A 20,335-nucleotide genomic window follows, 5' to 3' on the forward strand; every position below is an offset into this window, starting at 1 on the left:
AGCCAGGAGTGTGGTCTCTGCCTTTGGTCTGGTTTCCTGGGTTTCCAGTTTCTGAGACATAATCAAATGTGGCCAAAGCTGATTTGGCTCCCCGTGTGCACAGCTCCCTCTGTAGGCCACTTTCCTGGTTTATGGTAGAAGACACCCCTATTCATCTTCTCAGCTTCGTCGTCTGGTACCCGTACCCATTAGGAAACCAAATTCTAGACTATTCACTGAGGAGAGGAGATCTGATTTAGATGTTCAGTTGGTTAACAGTGCCTTCACCACACCGGTTACTGGTGGCAGTAGCCTCCGTTGCAGGCTGATCATGTGACACAAACTCAGACTCTTCTTCAGGAGAGTAGATGCCCTTCTGTTAGATACTGTGGCAGACCACATATTCTCCTGCCAGCATCTTTTGCAGTCCCCTCAGGTGCCCACCCATGATTTCTCTATGTCACGTATTCCCACCTTCATCACAGGGATTCATTCCTGGCTAATGCCTGTTCTTGTTGCACTAAAAATGTGCCTTTCATAGACACTCATGTATCCTTCATGTGTTAGTAGCCCTTTTGTCTTTAATGCAGGTGTTTTCCCTCAGTCTTTTACTAACCTTTGTACTGGTTAACTCTCATCTGAACATTAGAAGTCCCAGCTTTTGGCCGGACACGGTGGCTCAAGCCTGTAATCCCAGCACTTTGGGAGGCTGAGACGGGCGGATCACGAGGTCAGGAGATCGAGACCATCCTGGCTAACACAGTGAAACCCCGTCTCTACTGAAAAACACAAAAAAAACTAGCCGGGCGAGGTGGCGGGCGCCTGTAGTCCCAGCTACCCGGGAGGCTGAGGCAGGAGAATGGCGTGAACCCGGGAGGCGGAGCTTGCAGTGAGCTGAGATCCAGCCACTGCAGTCCAGCCTGGGCAACAGAGCGAGACTCCGTCTCAAAAAAAAAAAAAAAAAAGAAGAAGAAGAAGTCCCAGCTTTTAAGTTTTCATGGCTTTTGTTTTTAATAAAAATCTAATTTTTTAAGTGAAGTGTACGTGGTTATAAAGAATTCCAGGAAGCAGGAGAGTGTAATGAACAAGTCTAAGTTTTGGTCCTGGCTATAGCTCCGCCTTTCTGAACTTTGATTTTCTTATAAAAGTGGGTGTAGTAAGGGCTTCCCAGCCTCCTTCACGGTCATGCAGATGACGTGCAGTGGTGTATGCGGAGTCACTCGGCAGAGGGCCCCGTGGGTCATGGCCATGTAGGCCTCCTTCACTGTGCTCGGTTTTATGTTGTAGAGCCAGGCTACTGCCCTGTGAGACTGGGAATGACAACTGGAAGACTTCAGTCTGGAGTGAATACTTTGCAGGGGTTCAAAGAGGATAAAAGGAACAAAGTCACTCCAGGTGAGGCTCCTGCATAGGAGTCATTTTTTTTCTCTTCTCTGTTTTGGGATATTAGGGAAAGGAAGCACAATTACGCTTTATTCACTAGATGGGTACCAGTATCTTGGTGGTATTTTTGCAACATTAATTAACTATTTTATTAACTTCAGAAGAGACTGGAAAATTGGGTATTCATACTCAAAATGAGTTTTGTTCTTCCTTGTTCCTCTCCTCTCCCTTGTAGGGAAGAATTCACTTGAATTGTAACTTTACAAGTACCTGTTTGGTAGAAACTGTTTGGGAGAAAGTATCTTAGATTTGCGAACCAGTCAATGAAGTAGTAAAGTTAGGAGAGAATAAATAACCTTTTGGTAAAACAAGAAAATAGATTGACATACAAGTTAAAGAATAGTGTTACAGTATTTGATTTTTTCAACAGTGTTGTATTTGAATTATGGGCCCTACAGTTCTTATGCACCGCATTATGACTCCACATTTGCGAATATCAGCAAGGATGATTCTGATTTAATCTATTCAACCTATGGGGAAGACTCTGATCTTCCAAGCGATTTCAGGTGAGTCTCCAGTTAATATTCTGATTACATTTGTTTAAAAACATTAATGTACATACGTGATTTGTGGGTAGACTGACAAAACTGGCCGAGTAGTAAAAAATGTGCTCAGTAATTTTTTTTAGCTAACAATAATGGATTCATAGTTACTGTTACCCTTTAGTGGAGAGAGAGCATGTCTCCCTGATGGTGGCATCTGCAGTATTTTAATTCTTAAACAAAAATATATTTTTAAAGAGACTACCTCAGCCAGTAAGTACTAAAGTTTAGGAACTTGTTACTTCAAAATGTTGACATGCCATCTGCTCTCTTATAACATGTTGCGTGTCAGTGAGTTATGGTCCAAACTTGATCAGTTTGGGAACCCACAGTGCATTTTCCCCGAGAAAGGAGGCAGGATAGGATGGCTCTATTCCATAGGCAACCCACATAAAAGCCTTTTTGACCAGTCACATGCCAGGTATACCATTGCAGTTAAACTCAGCCATTCTTTATTGCATGTTTCTGTGGGAAGATCATCTCTGTGTTCCTGTTCAGGATGCTGAGCAGTTTGGATCCCATCAACACAATGAGATCCGTCCTGACGCAGCAGGATTCTGGCTCAGGATGGGACGCTGAGCTTGGGTTATGGCAGTAGTTTACTGGATATTATTCCTTCTTAGCAGTAGTACCTTGTTAATTTTCATTATGTGTTAGAAATTAACCCTGTAGATTCACCAGTCCCCTGTTTCTCTGACAAAGGGAGAATCTGTTCACTTTCACATTAGTATGTGTGGTTTGGTGGTGGTGGTTTTTACAGGGTAGGGGTCCATAAGTCTGAAGTTGACTGGTTTCAGATCAAGCCATTTAATCTTTTAGACCTCACCAGCCTGAGTGAATTCTTTCTGGATTATGCATCTGTGCATACCAGAAATAGGGATTGCACAGGGAAACAATACTGGCAAAGGCCCATGCCCTCTTGTCAAATGATGACAAGTGCTTTGGAGAAAGGTAAAGCAGCAGAGAAGGAGAGAGTAGTGCTGGGGCTATGAGAGGGGTGCACTTTTAAATCGGTCAGGAAAGTCTGCATAAAAGGGAAAGTTGAGCAAAAACTGAAGGAGGTGAAGAAGCAAGCAAGGCTGCCACCTGAGAGAGCATTCCAGGCAGCACAGGAGCTATGCAGAGGGCCTGAGAGAGAGCCTTCCCAGCACACTTGAGGAACAGCAGGAAGAAGCAGAAGTGTGCAGGCACATGGCCAGGGAGGGCGTAGGTTCTTATAAGCACTTTGTGAGAGTAGGTCCTTATGAGCACTTTGAATTTTATTCTCAGTGAGATGGAAACTACTGGTGGATTGTGAGCAGAAGAGTGACCCAGTCCAGCTTATGATGTTTAAAGGATCACCCTGGCTACTCTTGGAGAATAGACTGTAGAGAGGCAAGGACAGAAGTAGGGAGATGAGAAATGGACCGTGGGAGTAGCAGGTGAGGTTCTGAGAAGGGCTCACTCATCAGCCAGTAGGATTTCTTTACTGATTGAAGTGGGATGTGGGAGAGATGTTGAGGCTGACTCCAGGGTTTGCACACTGAGCTTGGAAGGCTGCAGTTGCTATTTACTGAGAAGGGGGAGACTTTGGAACATTACTTAGTGGGGAAGATCTAGCATTTCAGTTTTGGATATTTTAAGCTTGAGATGTCTGTTAGACTTCCATGTGGAGCACCAAAGGGTGTGGTCCAAACTGGATATGTGACTTTTGAGAGTTTTTTGATCCCAGATCAAAGTCCTGAGGTGAAGGTGATCACTGTAGACAGGAAGTGAAAGGGCGGGGAGCAGAAGATTCAGGGACTGAGTGTGCACCCCTGTCACTGAGGTCTCATTTTTCTTTGGAACGTATTATTTTTACTGTGTTCTTCATATTAATTCTCTCATGATAATGTTACTGCTAATTAATTTGTAGATACCATGTTGTGTCTAGGCGGAAATTTGATGTCTTGATGTATAACCGAGGGCATCTAATGGGAACGGTTGGCTCTGATAGGAGGATAAAGCCAGTGGAAGTGATTTATGTGAGACTTTCCTCTCTTGCAGCATCCATGAGTTTTTGGCCACGTGCCAAGATTATCCGTATGTCATGGCAGACAGTTTACTGGATGTTTTAACAAAAGGAGGTCATTCCAGGACCCTACAAGAGATGGAGATGGTAAGAACGCTGCTAACGGAACAGGGTAATTTATTATCGACTCTCAAGCATTAATCATTCAGTATAATGAAACCATGGATTAACCAGTATGACAGCTGAACTCCATGGCCCTGAAAGACAGCCCAGCCCGGGTGGAGGCCACGGGTGGACAATGAACGGAAAGGAGTAACTTAGCTACCAGGATCTGTGAGGGCCTGAGCATTATCCTTATCTCATCTTGGGAATGTAGGACTCAGAAATGGGGTTTACAACTCAGAAGTCGGTGTTGTGTCCTCTAACAAAAAAGCAAGTTTTGCTCACTGGCGTGAAACTAAGTTGGCTAAAATGATAGGGAATGGCTTTTCCTTATGCAGTAATAGCACATCGGGAGGAACCTCAAGTTAAAAAGTAAAAAGCGGCCGGGCGCAGTGGCTCAAGCCTGTAATCCCAGCACTTTGGGAGGCCGAGACGGGCGGATCACGAGGTCAGGAGATCGAGACCATCCTGGCTAACACAGTGAAACCCCGTCTCTACTAAAAAATACCAAAAACTAGCCGGGCGAGGTGGCGGGCGCCTGTAGTCCCAGCTACTTGGGAGGCTGAGGCAGGAGAATGGCGTGAACCTGGGAGGCGGAGCTTGCAGTGAGCTGAGGTCTGGCCACTGCACTCCAGCCCAGGCGACAGAGTGAGACTCCGTCTCAAAAAAAAAAAAAAAAGTAAAAAGCTTCCTCATTGCTGTTTTATTAACACTTGTAAGCTATCTCTACTGCAGTTGCAGAGAGTTCGTAATCTGGAATCATTCAGAGTTGTGGCTCAAGGATTAGAACCAGAAAATGTTCCTGCTGATACAGAAGAGAGTTGATCTCCAGAATGTTCCTGTCACAATAGTTAGAGAAACCCTGTGTCTCTTGGAGATCTCTTTTTTTTTTTTTTTTTTTGAGACGGAGTCTTGCTCTTGTCACCCAGGCTGGAGTGCAGTGGCCGGATCTCAGCTCACTGCAAGCTCCACCTCCCAGGTTCACGCCATTCTCCTGCCTCAGCCTCCCGACTGGCTGAAACTACAAGCGCCGCCACCTCACCCGGCTACTTTTTTGTATTTTTAGTAGAGACGGGGTTTCACCGTGTTTGCCAGGATGGTCTTAATCTCCTGACCTCGTGATCCACCCGTCTCGGCCTCTCAAAGTGCTGGGATTACAGGCTTGAGCCACCGCGCCCGGCCGGAGATCTAACTCTTAATGGTGACTGCGACTGTAGTGCCTGGTACCCTGCTCACAACCGCACATATGGTTGCTGGGTGATCTATCAGCAGAGTTGAGGTTAGTGCCTCAGTCAGGCTCAACGATGACTGCTGTAAAGTATCCGCACTCAGACCGCTTTCATCACACAACCTAAAAAATGAAACTTTACATCAATTAAAAATACACATTTTTTTACCATATCCTTCTCATCAATTAATCTGAATGAATTAATAATCTAATGAAAATTGAGTATTTTTCATTTGGTGAATATGGCAATGTGTTTCAAAATGCCAAGTGTCTCTGTCCTTCAATATAGCAGTTCTTCTCAGAATTTATTCTAGAAAAAACACAAAAATTACATATAAGGATACATTGTTTATAATTTTTAGAAATTGGGAATTGGTTAAATAACTGACAACAGAACCTTTCAAAGAAAGATGACATCATTGATTGATGTCCATGATACATCTGTCTCGTTCCTGGGTGCGTTACCTGTGCAGAACAAGGTTGGGAAGCTTTCACATTCTCTTAGCATTTGATTATTATCCTCTGTTATCTGAGAAGATTGCTCTGTTCATGAACAGTAATCCCTAGAACTCCTTCCTGTCAGGGATTTTTCTGATAAAAACAGATACCATTTATTTACGTATTTATAAGTTATTTACCAAATACCTTCTTAAATATGTATGTAGCTTTTGATCAGGCATGGAAATAACATCACCAGTAATAAGTACCCCAGCTCACAGAATCCTCTCAAAATGCTAATAATTGTATTTAGTCATTTTGGTCTGAAAAATTATATTGTAGTAGTCCATATTTGTATTCATTTTCTCTTGCCAAGAAACTCCTGACAGTTCTCTCTTTTCCTTGATGTTTGCCTTCATGTGTTTTCCTAAAAAGCTGTTTTTCTTTATCCTCACAGTCATTGCCTGAAGATGAAGGCCATACTAGGACACTTGACACAGCAAAAGAAATGGAGGTGATTTTATTTTACACTTTACGAGAAATATTTAAATGGAAAATAAGGGGAGTAAGAGAAGTCTTGAGAATGGGAAGGCCTGTTGGGTAAGAAGTAAAAGGGTTAGTGAGTAGAGTTGTGAGGGCCTAGCTGAAATGGCAAACCATAAATGCGTATCAGTGCCAAGTTGCACTATTATACAGTTCCTCCACCACAAGTTTTTAGCCCATATGTAGGCAGAGAAATCAGGTGGATTGTTGGAGTTGGAGAGCCACACCATAGTATAAATGGAACCATTCGCTTTTGATTGTTTAATATCTGGGTTGATCTATTCCTAAAAAGCAATGTTGAGGTTATGGAAACTCTGAGTCTTAACGATTCTGAAAATAAAAACTCTACCTTTTTTTTTTTTTTCTTTGAGACGGAGTCCCGCTCTGTCGCCCAGGCTGGAGTGTAGTGGTGCGATCTTGGCTCACTGCAACCTCTGCCTCCTGGGTTTAAGCAGTTCTCTTGCTTCAGCCTCCTGAGTAGCTGTGATTACAGGTGCCTACCACCACGCCAGCTAAATTTTTTTTTTTTTTTTTTTTTAGTAGAGACTGGGTTTCACTATGTTGGCCAGGCTGGTTTCGAACTCCTAACCGCAGGTGATCCACCCAACTTGGCCTCCCAAAGTGCTAGGATTACAGGCATGAGCCACTGCGCTGGGCCAGCTCCATCCTTTTTAAGATTTTGTTTCTCTCATGCAATACTGACAGCCTAGTTTGGGGGCCTGGAGAAGACCCAGGAAGTGTGTCAATAGGAATGCAGGTATATGGACTAGACGGACTGAAATAGTCTTTGAATCTCGAAAACACAAGGCATTGTCATCACCAAAAGCTCTTCACAGTTTAAGCAACAATGAGGCTCTCATTACTTCATCTTTAGAATAGTTGCCATACTAAACAAATGATATAAATTGTATGGGATACACCATTACATTTCACAGAAGTGTGGATTTATTGAATACCTGTTTTTGCCAAGATTTGGGAATAGCATTTTAAAAGGGTGTTCCGGAAATTCATTTTCTGTAAGAATCAAAATTAGGACTCCATAGTAAATAGGTAGAGTAACTTTGCCTGTAAATACACACCATCTTAGTAATTTCTAGTTAGCACTGCTGTGGCTTAGCAAACTCCAGTAATTGCCTGTCTTTCCTTTTGAAGCAGATTACAGAAGTAGAGCCATCAAGGCGTTTGGACTCCAGTACTCAAGATAGGCTCATAGCGCTGAAAGCTGTAACAAATTTTGGCGTTCCAGCTGAAGTTTTTGACTCTGAAGGTGAGTGTCTCCAGAGGCTTTGATTGAAAAACTGCATGATGTAGGCAGTCAAGATTTCATGTCTCATAAGTACAGATTAATATAGCCATTCACCACAGGAAGATCTTGGCTTACCAAGTTAAATGAATAGGTATGGTGTGTTGATTTCATTTCAAGGGGATTACTCTTTTGAAGGGAGAAGGCTAACCAATAATTAGCAAAGCCCTAGAGCCTAGGAGTCAGTTTTTTATTACACAAGATCAAACACAAGTGTGTCTGTTTTCTTCTGTGTGTTCTTTTTCTTACCACACAGAAGCTGAAATATTCCAGAAGAAACTTGATGAGACCACCAGATTGCTCAGGGAACTCCAGGAAGCCCAGAATGAACGTTTGAGCACCAGACCCCCTCCCAACATGATCTGTCTCTTGGGTCCCTCATACAGAGAAATGCATCTTGGTATGTTTTGCCTCCCATAAGAGGAGAGTCACGGGATGCTTCAAAGAAAAAACTTCTGAGTACAGTGGTAATGGCACTATAGAGTAATGCTGATGTGAATCCCAGGGACAGTTGTGTTTTGTTTTTGTTTGGTTTTGGTTTTTTGCATTTGTACATGTGCTGTTCTTTGGGATGCCTCTGTCTAAAGGAACCATGTTTCAGTATCTGGAACTATCTTTGTTTTTCTTGTTAGCTGAACAAGTGACCAATAATCTTAAAGAACTTGCACAGCAAGTAACTCCAGGTGATATTGTAAGCACGTATGGAGTTCGAAAAGCAATGGGGATTTCCATTCCTTCCCCCCTCATGGAAAACAACTTTGTGGATTTGACAGAAGGTACGTGCCCTATTTTCTCTGGGAAAGTGGAAAGCTATAGTGACTACAGTCATCCCTCAGTGTCTGCCCGAGATTGGTTCCAGGACCCCAGATTTGGTATCTACCCCACAAGGATACCAAAATCTGTAGATGCTCAAGTCCCTAACATAAAATGTATTTGCATATACGCTATGCACAACCTCCAGTATACTTTAAATCATCTCTAGATTACTTAATATACTTCATAGAATGTAGTTAATATACTGTATTTTTTTTCATTGTATTTTTTTAATTGGATTTTTTCCCCAAGTATTTTTGATTGGCAGTTGGTTGAATCTGCAGACATGGAACCCATGGCTAAGAAGGGCCAACTGTAAAAGGAACATTAATCTTCTCCCTTCAAATAACACTTGAAAGGTTTTGTCTGTTTTTAATGTATAAAACTATTCTTAGTTTTCCTTTTGTCTAAAGAATTAATAAAGATTTCTTGTGTGCAGAAGTGCCACAATAGTAGCCTGATAATGCGCCTAGTGTTCAACCTTGGATGTGGTAAAGAATGGCTCTCAGCAGTTACACTTCTGGATGGCAGCTTGACCTTCATGTCCCCTTTTTAATTAAAAGGTAAAAACAGTGTTGAATTAAGTGATGTCTTTTTCTTTCAGATACTGAAGAACCTAAAAAGACGGATGTTGCTGAGTGTGGACCTGGTGGAAGTTGAGGCTGCCTGGTATTTGATTATATATTATGTACATACTTTTTCATTCTTAACTTAGAAATGCTTTTCAGAAGATATTAAATATTTGTAAATTGTGTTTTTAATTAAACTTTGGAACAGTGAATTTGAATGTTCCAGAGGTTGGACTTGTATTAGGTAATAAAGCTGGACCTGGGACTCATCTTGGTGATGTATACAGAAAGGAGCCCTTGTGAGGAAGGAACGTGCTTGGGGCTGTTGCCATACCTGCACAACATTCTTTCAAAATAGTGCCTGCCCGTGCTTCTTCCTTACGTCCCACAGACAGGACCATCACTAAGAAACGTTCTTAAAATGGCCCCATCCAGTGAGATTTTCCATTATACGAATATACTTGAAATAATTTTAGAATTTACTAGTGTGGTTCTGCCCCTGCATACCCAATGGGAATGATGCCCTTGTACGGGTAATTAGGCATCTCCCACCCACCCCCGACAAAAGCACACTGGGAGTTTTATAGCCATGTCACATGGCTAGTGTTTTTTGTTGTTTTCCATTTTTTTAAAGAGTTACTAGTACTGTAGCAAAGTAATAAGCCAAATAAGATAAACTAAGTCATCCTTGAATACATCAGGGAGTTACCAGATTACCAAAAGGTGACATTTCTATTTACTGTTTATCTGAAATACAAAGGTCAAGTACCCAAGCAGTTGAACTCTTAAGTAGGAGACCACAAGATGCATGGCCCCCTTTTATCAGCAAGCTGAGATAAATGGTGATTTTTCTGAATCTGTATAGAACCTGTTATACACAAGGGAAAAAAATCAGGATGGAGATAGCCTTGTTCAGTGAACAAATTAAGTTTGAAGGCCCTTATACAATCCTTCTATAAATCACCCAGGCAGGAAGCCATTTGATTTCCATTTTCCTGACTGAAAATTAGTATTTAGGAAGAACAAGTAGGGTAAAGGAAAATTAATTCCCCCAAAAGACTCAAAATCTTATGCTAAAAGAGTCAAATTTTCAAGCTGTTTTAGAGACTACTTTTAATCTCTAGTGAGTTCCTGAGGACCAAGAAAATACTTAAATTTAAAATAGCTTCGGATATTTGTTTTTTAAATTGCTAATTTAATGTATAAAAAGCAGCTAAACACTGGTATTTATAAAAATGAAACAGCATTTTGAAACAAATGTTACAGATCTATAAATACTCATTATATAGAATAAACCCTAGTTATTTGCATGCACCACCTCAAATCATGTTTCTTTATATTGACCTATTATATACCCAGAGTATGCAGTGGTTAATGATCTTCTCTTCTGTTAGGAAATTTCCTCAATAAGGCATAAAACTTCAGGTATTATTTTCACCAGTTAGGAGAAATTGTAAGGAAGTCCTTGACCCATAGAGAAGGTCACTGTTAGATACTTGTTTCTGTCATAAAACAGAAACCAGTAAAGAAATAATTTGGTAATTTAAAAACAGGTTCATAAAAAGAAAATACCTGCAGGTAATTTTTATGGTCAGTTATATTCTATAACCTGAACACTGAAAACTAAAAACTTACAAACTATTATTATCTGAGCACAGCACAGTGCTTTAATAGGAAATAAAAATGCATGAATGGTAATCAGTTATTTGTTAAACTCCCAACTGGGGTTTCTGTTACTGAAGAAAAAAACAACTTAAATATTGCAAGACTACAAATAAGCTGACCTCAGAGAGGCCCAGTGCACTGATGTGTTTCCATGTTATATTAGCAACAGAAACCTTCCTGACTTCCCAGGAGAGCCCCCGCTGGGCAGCCCTGGTCACTGCTAGATCTTGAGAGCACAGATTTCAGTATAGTATTCATGTGAAACCAACCCTTCATGTAAAAAGTTGGTGTGTAAAGAAGGCAGCTTAAGCGAGCTAATTGCCCTTACCAGCATTGTTGCCATGAAATTCCTTTATACAGCAGGTTCTTCTGTTCACACTGATTCCAGTTATGTGCAGCACATCAGAGCTGTCACTAGTCCACCCAGCATCTTTGTGCAAATTAGAATACGCCTGCCCTTCCTCGGGCTGATAAAGCCACACATGACACAGCACAGGCAGGCAGGTTCAATTTTCGTCCCCTCCACCACCACCCCCACACTTAGCTGTACTCTAATTTGCAGTCAGGGGACAACTCATCCCAGGACCCTAACAAGTCCAGTCAGTCACCCAGTCTGCAACCCTGTATAATCTTGTAAAGGCTCCTGTATGCAAGACTTTCTGTAGACCTTCACGGGGTTCATGGTGACATCTAGCTAAGAATCCCTGCTATGTAGGGAAACTGAGTACATTAGAAATCCTGGCGATGCTCTGGTGATGAGGCCACTGGTTAAGTCTTTTGGTTATGAAGTCCCTTCAGAAAAAGGCACGGGCAGTTTTGTTATTTCTCACCCTGTTACAGTTAGGTTGACTTTCAATTCCTTGGAAAGTTGAAGCACAGGTAAGACACATCCCCAAAACCTGGCTTTTTGCATTTGCCTTGACTCATGCAGTTTCAGAGCAAGAACGGCTCAGCATTTGTGAGGGGGCGGGCTTCCCAGATCCAGGAGCCTGTGCACACACCCATGCCGAGTAGATCCTTGTAGTTTTGAAGCTCTCCAAAGTTAGCTGTGAAGACTAAAGGAGAGATGCACTCACAGGTTGTCCAACTTATCTCTAAACAGACTCCATTCCTTTCCAGTAAGAAAAGTAAGATACAGTTGAAGGACGGCAGGGGAGAACGCAAAGATGCGTGAGTGATCAAGGAAGAGCTGAAAGGCCGCACCTTCCTTTCTAGGCACCTCTCTCCAGAATGCTTGCCTCACAAGCTGCCTCATTCAAAGGCAAGGCTCCGCTGCTCCCTGCCTTCTTGCTGTGACCACTTTCCTCATTCCTCAGGACTCTACCCCCACAGCCAGCTGACCCCATAAGCTGACACTGGACAGTAGTGCTCCCTATGTGTCAGTGGTTAAAAAGGCAGAGCATACACTGGGAGGAAGAGATTTTTGTCTACTAGCTAAGAAGTCATTCAAAAGGATAAAACCCCCATTAATGTATTCATTTAAAACAAACATACCAGACAAGGCAAAAAGCAACGGTGCTAATTATGGTGTTTTTCTCTACTGTTTGAAACTGTTTACAGATGTAAAATACCCCTTTCAGCTTCATTTACCAGAATGCAGCTGTGAGAAACGCTCTCATTGCTGGGCCCACCAGGGCGAGGGAGTCTCCAATCCGTGCCAGACAGCTCAGCTTACTCCCCCTTGGTGTCTAGAAAAACAGACCTCACTTTTGCATGCCCACAGGCCACTGAGGTGGGTGTCTGTTTTCATCATGTGCTAAAGTCGCCTCCATAGCACCTCAGGGAACAAAGATCTCAAAGGCAGCCCTGAACCAGTGAACATTCTCCAGCTTGCCTGGAAACTCTTACAGACCAGGCACAGAGGTTCTGGCCTCCCCTGCGCATTATGGCTCAGTGGCTGCTTGGAGCCAGAATCTGGTGCGTGTGTCTGAGAAATCCTTCAGTGCAGGTCCAAAGAAGCCAACATGCACAGCCATCTGCCGGGAGGTGGCCACACCATCTGCATGCCTCTGGGATTGGCGTGGGGTGGAGTCTTCTCCTGGGCTTACTTCAGGGAAGGAGATTGGCTTCCCAGCCTTTTCAGAACCCAGCAGGAGCCCTCAGTTCAGCCCCAGCCCCTGAAACTTGGCAGTGTCCGTACAGACAAAGTAAGTTGTCAGCTCGCCTTTGCCTTTGACATTGATCAGGCCACGGCATTCACAAGAGTACCCGAGGCCCTGGAGGATGGTGCAGGTCTCCTCAGTAACCTGAAAAGGAAGGAGACGTGTGTCTTCAGAGGCGGGAAGAACACTTGTCGTGGTAGGGACAGATAGAGACTGCCCAGGCACGCCAGTCTGCCTTCCCCAGAGAGTGTGATAGCTAGAAGCCTAGAACCATGGCTGCTGGCTGAGGCAGCAGCTCTTAAGTCCAAGTCCCCTCACTTCTGTGGAAGATCTTTTCCCCTCAGTTACCTGCTTCCCCGATGGGTCTTTACCTGGATTTTCCCAAGTTCTCCGGTGCTCTCCATTCGGCTGGCCACGTTGACTGTGTTTCCCCAGATGTCATACTGAGGTTTTCGGGCCCCAATCACTCCAGCAATCACAGGCCCATGGTTTATGCCTGAAGATGATGTTTACAGTTAGCCAAGCATGCAGGCAAAGCCTCAGGCTTCTGTCCTTAGGGGAGGCCAGAGAGTCCATACCCCAGCACAGGATGCGGGGACAAAACGACTAGAGTGAAGGCTGGCTTGTTTCTCAGCGTCACCGTGATGCAGTCAGGCTTGGGGTGTGAGGAGGGCATTCCCCAGCCAGCTCTTTTTCAGATTCAAAAGCCAGAAGTCTGGGTTTGATGTTAACACTTGTATCTGCTACTCTCCCTTTTAACAAAGGCCTGGCTTTGAGTGCAGGCCCGCAACTATTTAGGTTTAGTAACTTTGCTTCCTTCTCTATATTTTAAGGTTACCTGTTTACAGTCAATAATTTTGGTTCTCCGTTTTCTGTAGTTACATATTATTAAAACTCTCAATGGTAACTGTATGCTAACTATATGCTTACGCAAAACGTCAGAATAATTGTCCAACTGCTGAGCTTATCAGATCAGAAGGATTCTCAAACCTTTCATAATAGATGGCAAGGTGCAGCTGTGCTGCACAGACTGGGTGGGCTGGCCTAGAGGCAGGGGCTCCCCACCCCTCTGCCGCCCGGGCTCACCGACGCGGAGGCGGAAGGAGTTGAAGGAGTGCCTGTTGATGCCGTCCAGCTTGCTCATCAGGGCGATGCTGAACTCCACCATGACGCCAATGTGGGCGTGCTGCCGCTCCAGCTCCTGTGGGACAGGCTGTGGGTCAGATCCTTGCATCTCCAGAGCCCCCAGACATAGTGGGCCTGGCGCGCCACTCTTGTCGAGGATCTCCACCACTAAAATCCTGGCGGAGCCCTATAAGCACCTGGGCCCCTCCCCCTCTCCCAGGATAGGATATGGACACACCCTTTAGGTAAGGTGACAGGTCACCTTTAAGTGAGGGCAGTCGGCTGAATTTCCCCTCTTGGGCTTGAGTACCTGGTTCTCGTGCCCTGAGGCGACACTGAGCCCTGCAGCTGCCATGTATGTGCTGCCGATGGTCTTGATCTTCTCCACGCTGCTGAACTTGGGCTTCAGCAGGAGCTGCAGGCGAGAAGGAAGCAGTGAAGCAGCCGCCACTCCACAGCCACAGCCAGGCTGCCCCCGCTCCTCAGGAAGGGTGTGGGGTTCCCTCCACCCATCGCCGCCTCGTACACACGTCTCAGGCTGCCCTGCCAGCTGAGCGCATGACTAAGCACGGTGAGGACATGGCCCTTGGCGGCTCCTGCTCCTCCTGTCGTCTCCGTCCCCACACTGTCTCCCTTCTTCCCTTCCATCTGTGTCTGCACAGAGCAGACACAGCATTATCTACACAGGAATGTAGATTCTTTGTCTCCAGCAAATAATTCAACCCAAACTGATTTCCTCTGAATCGGCTTGGTTGGTAGCGTGGGCTTGGTTGGAAATGAAGCTGTTCTAAAGGGCCTGAGTCTAATCTTAGCAAGCTGCCCGTCACAGAGAAGATGCCAATGAAATATTTGCTGCATAAAACAGAATGAAAAAGAAATGTGTACTTTCATATTCTGTGTAATGTATATTCCCCCCAGGGGGGCCATGTTGCCCTATTTTTTTTTTTTTTTTTTTTTTTTTGGAGACAGAGTTGTGAACTATCACCCAGGCTGGAGTGCAGTGGCGTGATCCCAGCTCACTGCAACCTCCGCCTCCCAGGTTCAAGCGATTTTCCTGCCTCAGCTTCCCAAGTAGCTGGGATGATAGGCACGTGCACTACCAAGCCCAGCTAATTTTTTGTATTTTCAGTAGAGATAGGGTTTCGCCATGCTGGCCAGGCTGGTCTCGAAGTCCTGGCCTCAAGTGTTCCACCCACCTCAGCCTCCCAAAGTGCTGGGATTATAGACCACCTTGCCCAGCCCTGTGTCACATTTTTAAATTGGGTTTTAGGATGGCAGGTGCCGCCGCCCTTCCCTCTCCAGCATGGGTGGGGACTGCTGCACAGGGCTGGGCTAGAGGCCGTACCTCGTCGAAGTCGGCAATGATCTCATTGAGCAGGCGCAGGCACTCCAGCCCTTCTTTGTTGACATCGCACTCTGTGTAAAACACTTTGAAGTCCGGCACAGAGGCAAACATGACACAGACGCAGTCGTAGGACTGATGGTACCAGTCCTGGATGGGGAGAAACCGGACCTTACACCACGTCACCTCTTGAGGGGATGGGAAGAGTGGCAAGGCCTCAGGAGCAGATGGCACTGAACTGCCCAGCCCAGCTTTCGGGGGGTTGGGAGGAGGGTGGGCTGCATGAGGTTCATCTGGTAGCTGTTACCAGGTGATGAAGAATCGAGTGGCCAGGGAGGGTCAGGCTCAGGTTGGTTTTTAGCCCACAGAAGCACCATGGGTGTTTCCATGTACACATGGGGTAAGAACCTCTGCAGTAGTGGAGGGTAACAGTTGGGAGGTCTTCGTTCTCACTGGGCCTCCATTTCCTATCTAGAAAACTTGCTACACAGAACTGGTAGAAGTACAGACATTTTCATCAACACAGAATGTCCAGATCACAAACCGCTGAACACACAATTCATCGTCACCACAAGCCTGTAGGGAAGTGCTGTCAGCCCATTTTCCAAAGGTGAAGACCAAGGCCCAGGAAAGCAAGGTGCCTCGTCCACAACCACACTTGAGCCCAGGTCCTTGACCCCAGACCTGTTCTCTCACAGCTGATCCCATACATTGTTGCCTGGGCATCCCGGTGAGGCCAAGACCTGAGGAAGCCAAGCTCGGTGTGCACTCCAGCTCCACACCTTCACCCTGTGGACTGCGCCTGGACCCTCCGCCTCCCTCCCTCCACCTCCCTGCCTCCGCCCCAGCCCCTTCTCAGCACACCTCGTTTAACTTGTCACCGATAAAGTGGGCAGCCACGTGGGCTGGCAGGACGTTCTCCAGAAGAAGGCGGTTCACGTTCTCCATGGTCTCAAACTCCTCGTGTTCCTTCTTGAACTTCTTCTTCCATAGACAGTCCAGGCGGCAGTAATAGTCAATCTGCAAACGGCGTGAACATAAGTGCCCCGTCCGCAGGCGAGCAGGGGCCATGCTGCTGTGCATCTCCTAGCCGGGTCTGTCTGTCCCTGGTGTCCTTGGAGCCTCTGGCCAGGGGACCCGTGCTTTCCTGGCAGGACTCTGGTCTTTGCTGCTGCTCCACACGAGCCCACCCCGCCCTATCTCCAGATGGAGGTGAGGAAAAGCAGGCAGAGCTCGGGTCGGGGGGCCAGCCTCCATACCTGTCTGGAGAGCGTGAGCAGGGTGATGTAGAACAGGACCAGGTAGAAATTGGTCATGGTCTTCAGGTCCCTCCAGGAACAGCTAGGGGTGCCGCTGGATGTGAAGGGAGGCCCAAGTCACTCCCAGCACTCACGACCCCAACCCACTGAGTCATGCTGTCCAGGTGCTACGCATACCCAGGGGAAAGGGGGAAATGGATTCTAATGGGGTGGGTGGAAAACTAGACAACTCTGGGCTATTTATAAAGGGAAGAGGAGGGAGGTGGGGGAGCCCTCGTGGGAAAGACCTCTGATCTCACCCCTGAATGACCAGAATCAGCCGTGATGAGGGCCTGAAGGGAGCCCAGAGCTCCTGGTGAGCCAGGGTCAGTGGTAGGCGGGGTGGGGTGGATGGGTGGCGCAAGGATTTTGCAGGTGCGGGGCAGACCCACAGGAGCAGATTGTGTTCTGGGTCCCAGGCTTCCACCTTTTTTGTTTAGGGGGACCAGGTCCACTCCTTAATCCACTTGGGACCCAGAACCCCTAGAACCACACACCCCAGCCCTGCCAGCGCCACAGGTATCACCACCTGTCCAGGAAGAGATGGAAGCAACTGCTCCTTCCAGAACTTGAGACCCAGGACATGGCCCTGAGAGGCACAGAGCTAGAGCTGCAGCCTTCTTCCCTCCCCACTACTAGACTGGCCTGGAAACAGGATGACCCGGTGGCCTCTGTCAGACCAGAGACTCCTAAAGAACCTGCCAGTGAATTGAATTCCTCGGCTCTGAGCGCTGGAGACCTGGGACCTGGGCAAGTCGGTCCCAACTGTGAGATGAAAGCCAGGCCATCTGCCAGCCCCACCCTGCAAGGTGCCCACTCCCTATGAACACAGAAGCCCCTTGGTGCGAGCAGGCACCAGGTGAACAGACCACCGTGGGGACGGGGACGGGTGGGGCCCCACCTGGTGGTACCATTGGGCTTGGTAAGGTTGCCCAGGCCTTGGCTGCAGCAGTCCCACTGCCAGCACGGAGAGAGGTTGAAGAGCACCAGGTAGGCCACCAGGGCCACTGTCAGCAGCACAACCTTTGGCTCCAGGCTCATCCTCAGGAAGACGGAGCAGGCGATGAAACCCAGGACACAGCTGCAGGTATAGTACTGAGGGGTGGGGTGTCACTCAGGACAGAGCCACCCCGCCACCTACTCTTGCCTCAGGCCCAGCACATACCCCAGAGCCCCACTCCCCAGCACCTCAGCATCACCCTCTTGCCTTACCACCTCCCTTCTCAACAAAAAACAGTGAGACCTAAGAGTGTCCATTGTTTTGTTGTTTTTACTGTAGTTTTATTTCTTATGAAGTGCGCTCATTTAGAGGGGAGAAAACATAGTATGCAGATGCTGTGGATATGACAGACCACGGTCAAGGTCAAGGCCGGAGCATGCATGCATCCAAGCTGCCTCCCTGAGTTTTTGTGAGCTTACCCTTCCAAAGGACCTCTGCCCTGCTCAAGATTGTGCTGTGGCTCCCCAGCCCCCAGAATAAAGACCACGCTCTTCACCCCGGCATTCTTGCCCCTTCCAATCTGGATCAAGCCTGCCCCTGGCTCAATCTCCCAGTTCTTCCCACTCCCTCCCCAGGAGACAACCCACCCAAAACCCCACTGCTCCCAACACACGCCTCGGCTTTTTCCCCACACCATCCCCTGTCCCAGCACCTTTCTGCCCTTTAGAGTACTGCCACCCTCTGAGGCTGCAGAGTCTGCTGTCTGCAAGGGCCTCCAGGCAGAGACGTTGACCTCTGCCATCAGCCTGCCTGAGCCTGCCCTGGCACCACCACCTAATGAAACCCCTCCCTGAGCTGCGAATACTCGTGTATAAAACAGCGGCAGGCCTGTCAGAGAGGAGGTACCCTGACCCGGAGATCCCCACGAGGCCAGATGCTCCCCTCACTCCCTGCCCGCCCACATAGCCTAGACCAAGCCTGCCAAGGCCCTCACTCCCTTGGGCCAGAGTCCAGCTGGGCCCATGGGACCCTGCTTTCCCAGCTCTGCAGGAGAGGCTGGTCTCAGCCTCCACGTGCTGTGCTCTCAAGGGTCAGCACCCATGCATTGAGGGTCCAAACTGCACCCCTGGCAGCAGCAGCCCCACTCTGCGTGAGGCCACGGAGCCGGACCCAATGCACTCACCGGGAGGGGCTCGCACAGGGCTCTGGTCTTGCTGCTCACGGCTGGTAGGCCTGTCTCATTGCCAACAGGCAGCTCTGGGACTGGGAAAGGCATCAGGGGCTGCAGAGGAGATGGGTCCCCATCAGAGTTAGTCCAGGGACAGGAACACTGGAACCTGCCCAGGCCATATAAGGTGGGCCCCAGGCAACCATGAGTGTCACAGCAGCCTGAGGTTTCACGTTGGGATCAGCTCTGAGCATGGCTCAAGCCACCGTGCCGACACCCCACAGCAGCCATCAGGTTCACAGGGCAGAGGGGCTAGGAGATGAGGGCACAGTCACCCCCAGAGCAGCAGCAGCCAGGGGGTGCGGCCGGGACCAACATTTTCAACCTTCTCTCCAGGTGACCCTGAAGGAGGTGGTCACAGTAACACATTCCAAAAACCCAGGGTCCCGGGCAGAGAGGTGAGGGAGAGGCCCTAGCCCGGGATGCGGGGTCCGAGAGGAGGGTAGACAAGTGTCCCGCAGGCTGCTTTCTGCAGCACTGAGCCTCTGAGCACCAGCAGAGGAGCAAGGGTTCATCCCTGAGAGGAGAAACTGAGTCTCAGAAGGGCCGTGAAGAATGAATGGGGTGTCAGGATGTGGTGGCTCAAAGCATCCCATCCTCCTGGGGCTGGCCACAGAAGCTCTCTGGGCCCCCAAAGTCCTCATTTGAAAACCCAAAGGTGAGGAGCCCTGAGTCTGCAAAGAGGAACCCCCGCCCTCCACGGCCACCTGCTGAGCTTGGGGAAGAGGTCAACCAGAGGCAGCTTTTAAGGCCACATTGTAGGCCTCCCAAATCTGGAGGTCTCCCTCTACCCAGGAGGCCTGCCTCCCCACCCCAGGACCCACCAGGTTGATGATAGCCACAGTGAGCAGGCTGCCGATGGTCAGGATGGCCAGGGTCAGCCTCAGCAGGGGCTGCGTCTCCACCCTCTCGGAGATAGTGCAGAGTGTCCCCCGGGCTGGGCACCACCTCTGTGGGGTAACAGGGTCAAGTCACCCAAAGCCAACAGCCTGGGCAAGGAGGGCTGGTCGCAGGCAGCCTGGGGAGGGGTCCTTCAGGAGAAACCTCCAGGGCACTCAGGGAATTGTCCCTGAGGCAGGAGAGATGGGCACCCAACCTTGACCAGAGCAGGGGCTCAGCCCGGCCAAGCTCACCAGGGAGGGCTCCTGGGCAGGCGTCCCAAGGCAGGGAGAGAGGATCCAGGGGGCCAGAGCTCCCCACTTACCGAGAACTTGGTGGCAAAGCACAGGCCCAGTACCAGCCCCAGTACACAGGCCACCAGCCCGAAGGACACACCCAGTGCCGCCGTCCTGGAGAGGAGGGAAGAACTTCAGTTCTGCCTCGGGCCTTCTGCCCAGGACCACTACCCCCACCGATCCTCTGGCTCACAGCCACCTGTCCCCACCCCACCTGGTATTCTGCCCACAGCAAAGGGGATCTGTGAAAACTGTGGCCCAGCTGCCCCATGGGCAACACACAGGGCCTGGCTAGACCATGAAGATTGAGGTCAAGACCGTGGCACTCTTTGCTCCAAGTGTGTAAGAAATGAACAATATCTGCTGCCTTTAGACTCAGAAAAAAAAACAGTAAAAACGCATTCCCTATTATGTCTAATTTTTTTTTTTTTTTTTTTTTTTTTTTTTTTT

The 20,335-nt window shown here is 47.8% G+C and overlaps 2 protein-coding genes across 4 annotated transcripts in view; one reads left to right on the plus strand and one right to left on the minus strand.

Annotated features, from left to right (window-relative positions):
- BRD7 (bromodomain containing 7) overlaps nt 1-14,824 on the plus strand; it is a 60,520-nt gene extending 45,696 nt beyond the window's left edge. The window contains exons 10-18 of the mRNA XM_011946622.1: nt 1,267-1,374; nt 1,793-1,928; nt 3,990-4,101; nt 6,240-6,296; nt 7,478-7,592; nt 7,885-8,028; nt 8,261-8,404; nt 9,046-9,110; nt 13,780-14,824. Of these exons, the coding sequence (XP_011802012.1) occupies nt 1,267-1,374; nt 1,793-1,928; nt 3,990-4,101; nt 6,240-6,296; nt 7,478-7,592; nt 7,885-8,028; nt 8,261-8,404; nt 9,046-9,101 (872 nt within the window). The 3' untranslated portion in view covers nt 9,102-9,110; nt 13,780-14,824. The remainder of the gene's footprint in view (nt 1-1,266; nt 1,375-1,792; nt 1,929-3,989; nt 4,102-6,239; nt 6,297-7,477; nt 7,593-7,884; nt 8,029-8,260; nt 8,405-9,045; nt 9,111-13,779) is intronic.
- The window catches only part of ADCY7 (adenylate cyclase 7), a 52,096-nt gene continuing 41,948 nt past the window's right edge, over nt 10,188-20,335 (minus strand). The window contains exons 17-27 of one of the 3 annotated variants that reach the window (XM_011946618.1): nt 19,915-19,999; nt 19,535-19,660; nt 18,666-18,764; nt 17,444-17,637; nt 16,504-16,597; nt 16,109-16,264; nt 15,248-15,394; nt 14,213-14,317; nt 13,864-13,978; nt 13,149-13,273; nt 10,188-12,921 (exon numbers count right to left, since the gene is read on the minus strand). In XM_011946618.1, coding sequence (XP_011802008.1) covers nt 12,775-12,921; nt 13,149-13,273; nt 13,864-13,978; nt 14,213-14,317; nt 15,248-15,394; nt 16,109-16,264; nt 16,504-16,597; nt 17,444-17,637; nt 18,666-18,764; nt 19,535-19,660; nt 19,915-19,999 — 1,393 coding nt within the window. In that variant the 3' untranslated portion in view covers nt 10,188-12,774. Of the gene's footprint in view, nt 12,922-13,148; nt 13,274-13,863; nt 13,979-14,212; nt 14,318-15,247; nt 15,395-16,108; nt 16,265-16,503; nt 16,598-17,443; nt 17,638-17,804; nt 17,878-18,665; nt 18,765-19,534; nt 19,661-19,914; nt 20,000-20,335 lie in introns of those variants that run through there. The other 2 variants (XM_011946620.1, XM_011946621.1) reach the window with 2 other exon arrangements.

The sequence above is a fragment of the Colobus angolensis genome, unplaced genomic scaffold (genome assembly GCF_000951035.1).
Source record: "Colobus angolensis palliatus isolate OR3802 unplaced genomic scaffold, Cang.pa_1.0 Scaffold251, whole genome shotgun sequence".
Lineage (NCBI taxonomy): Eukaryota > Metazoa > Chordata > Mammalia > Primates > Cercopithecidae > Colobus > Colobus angolensis.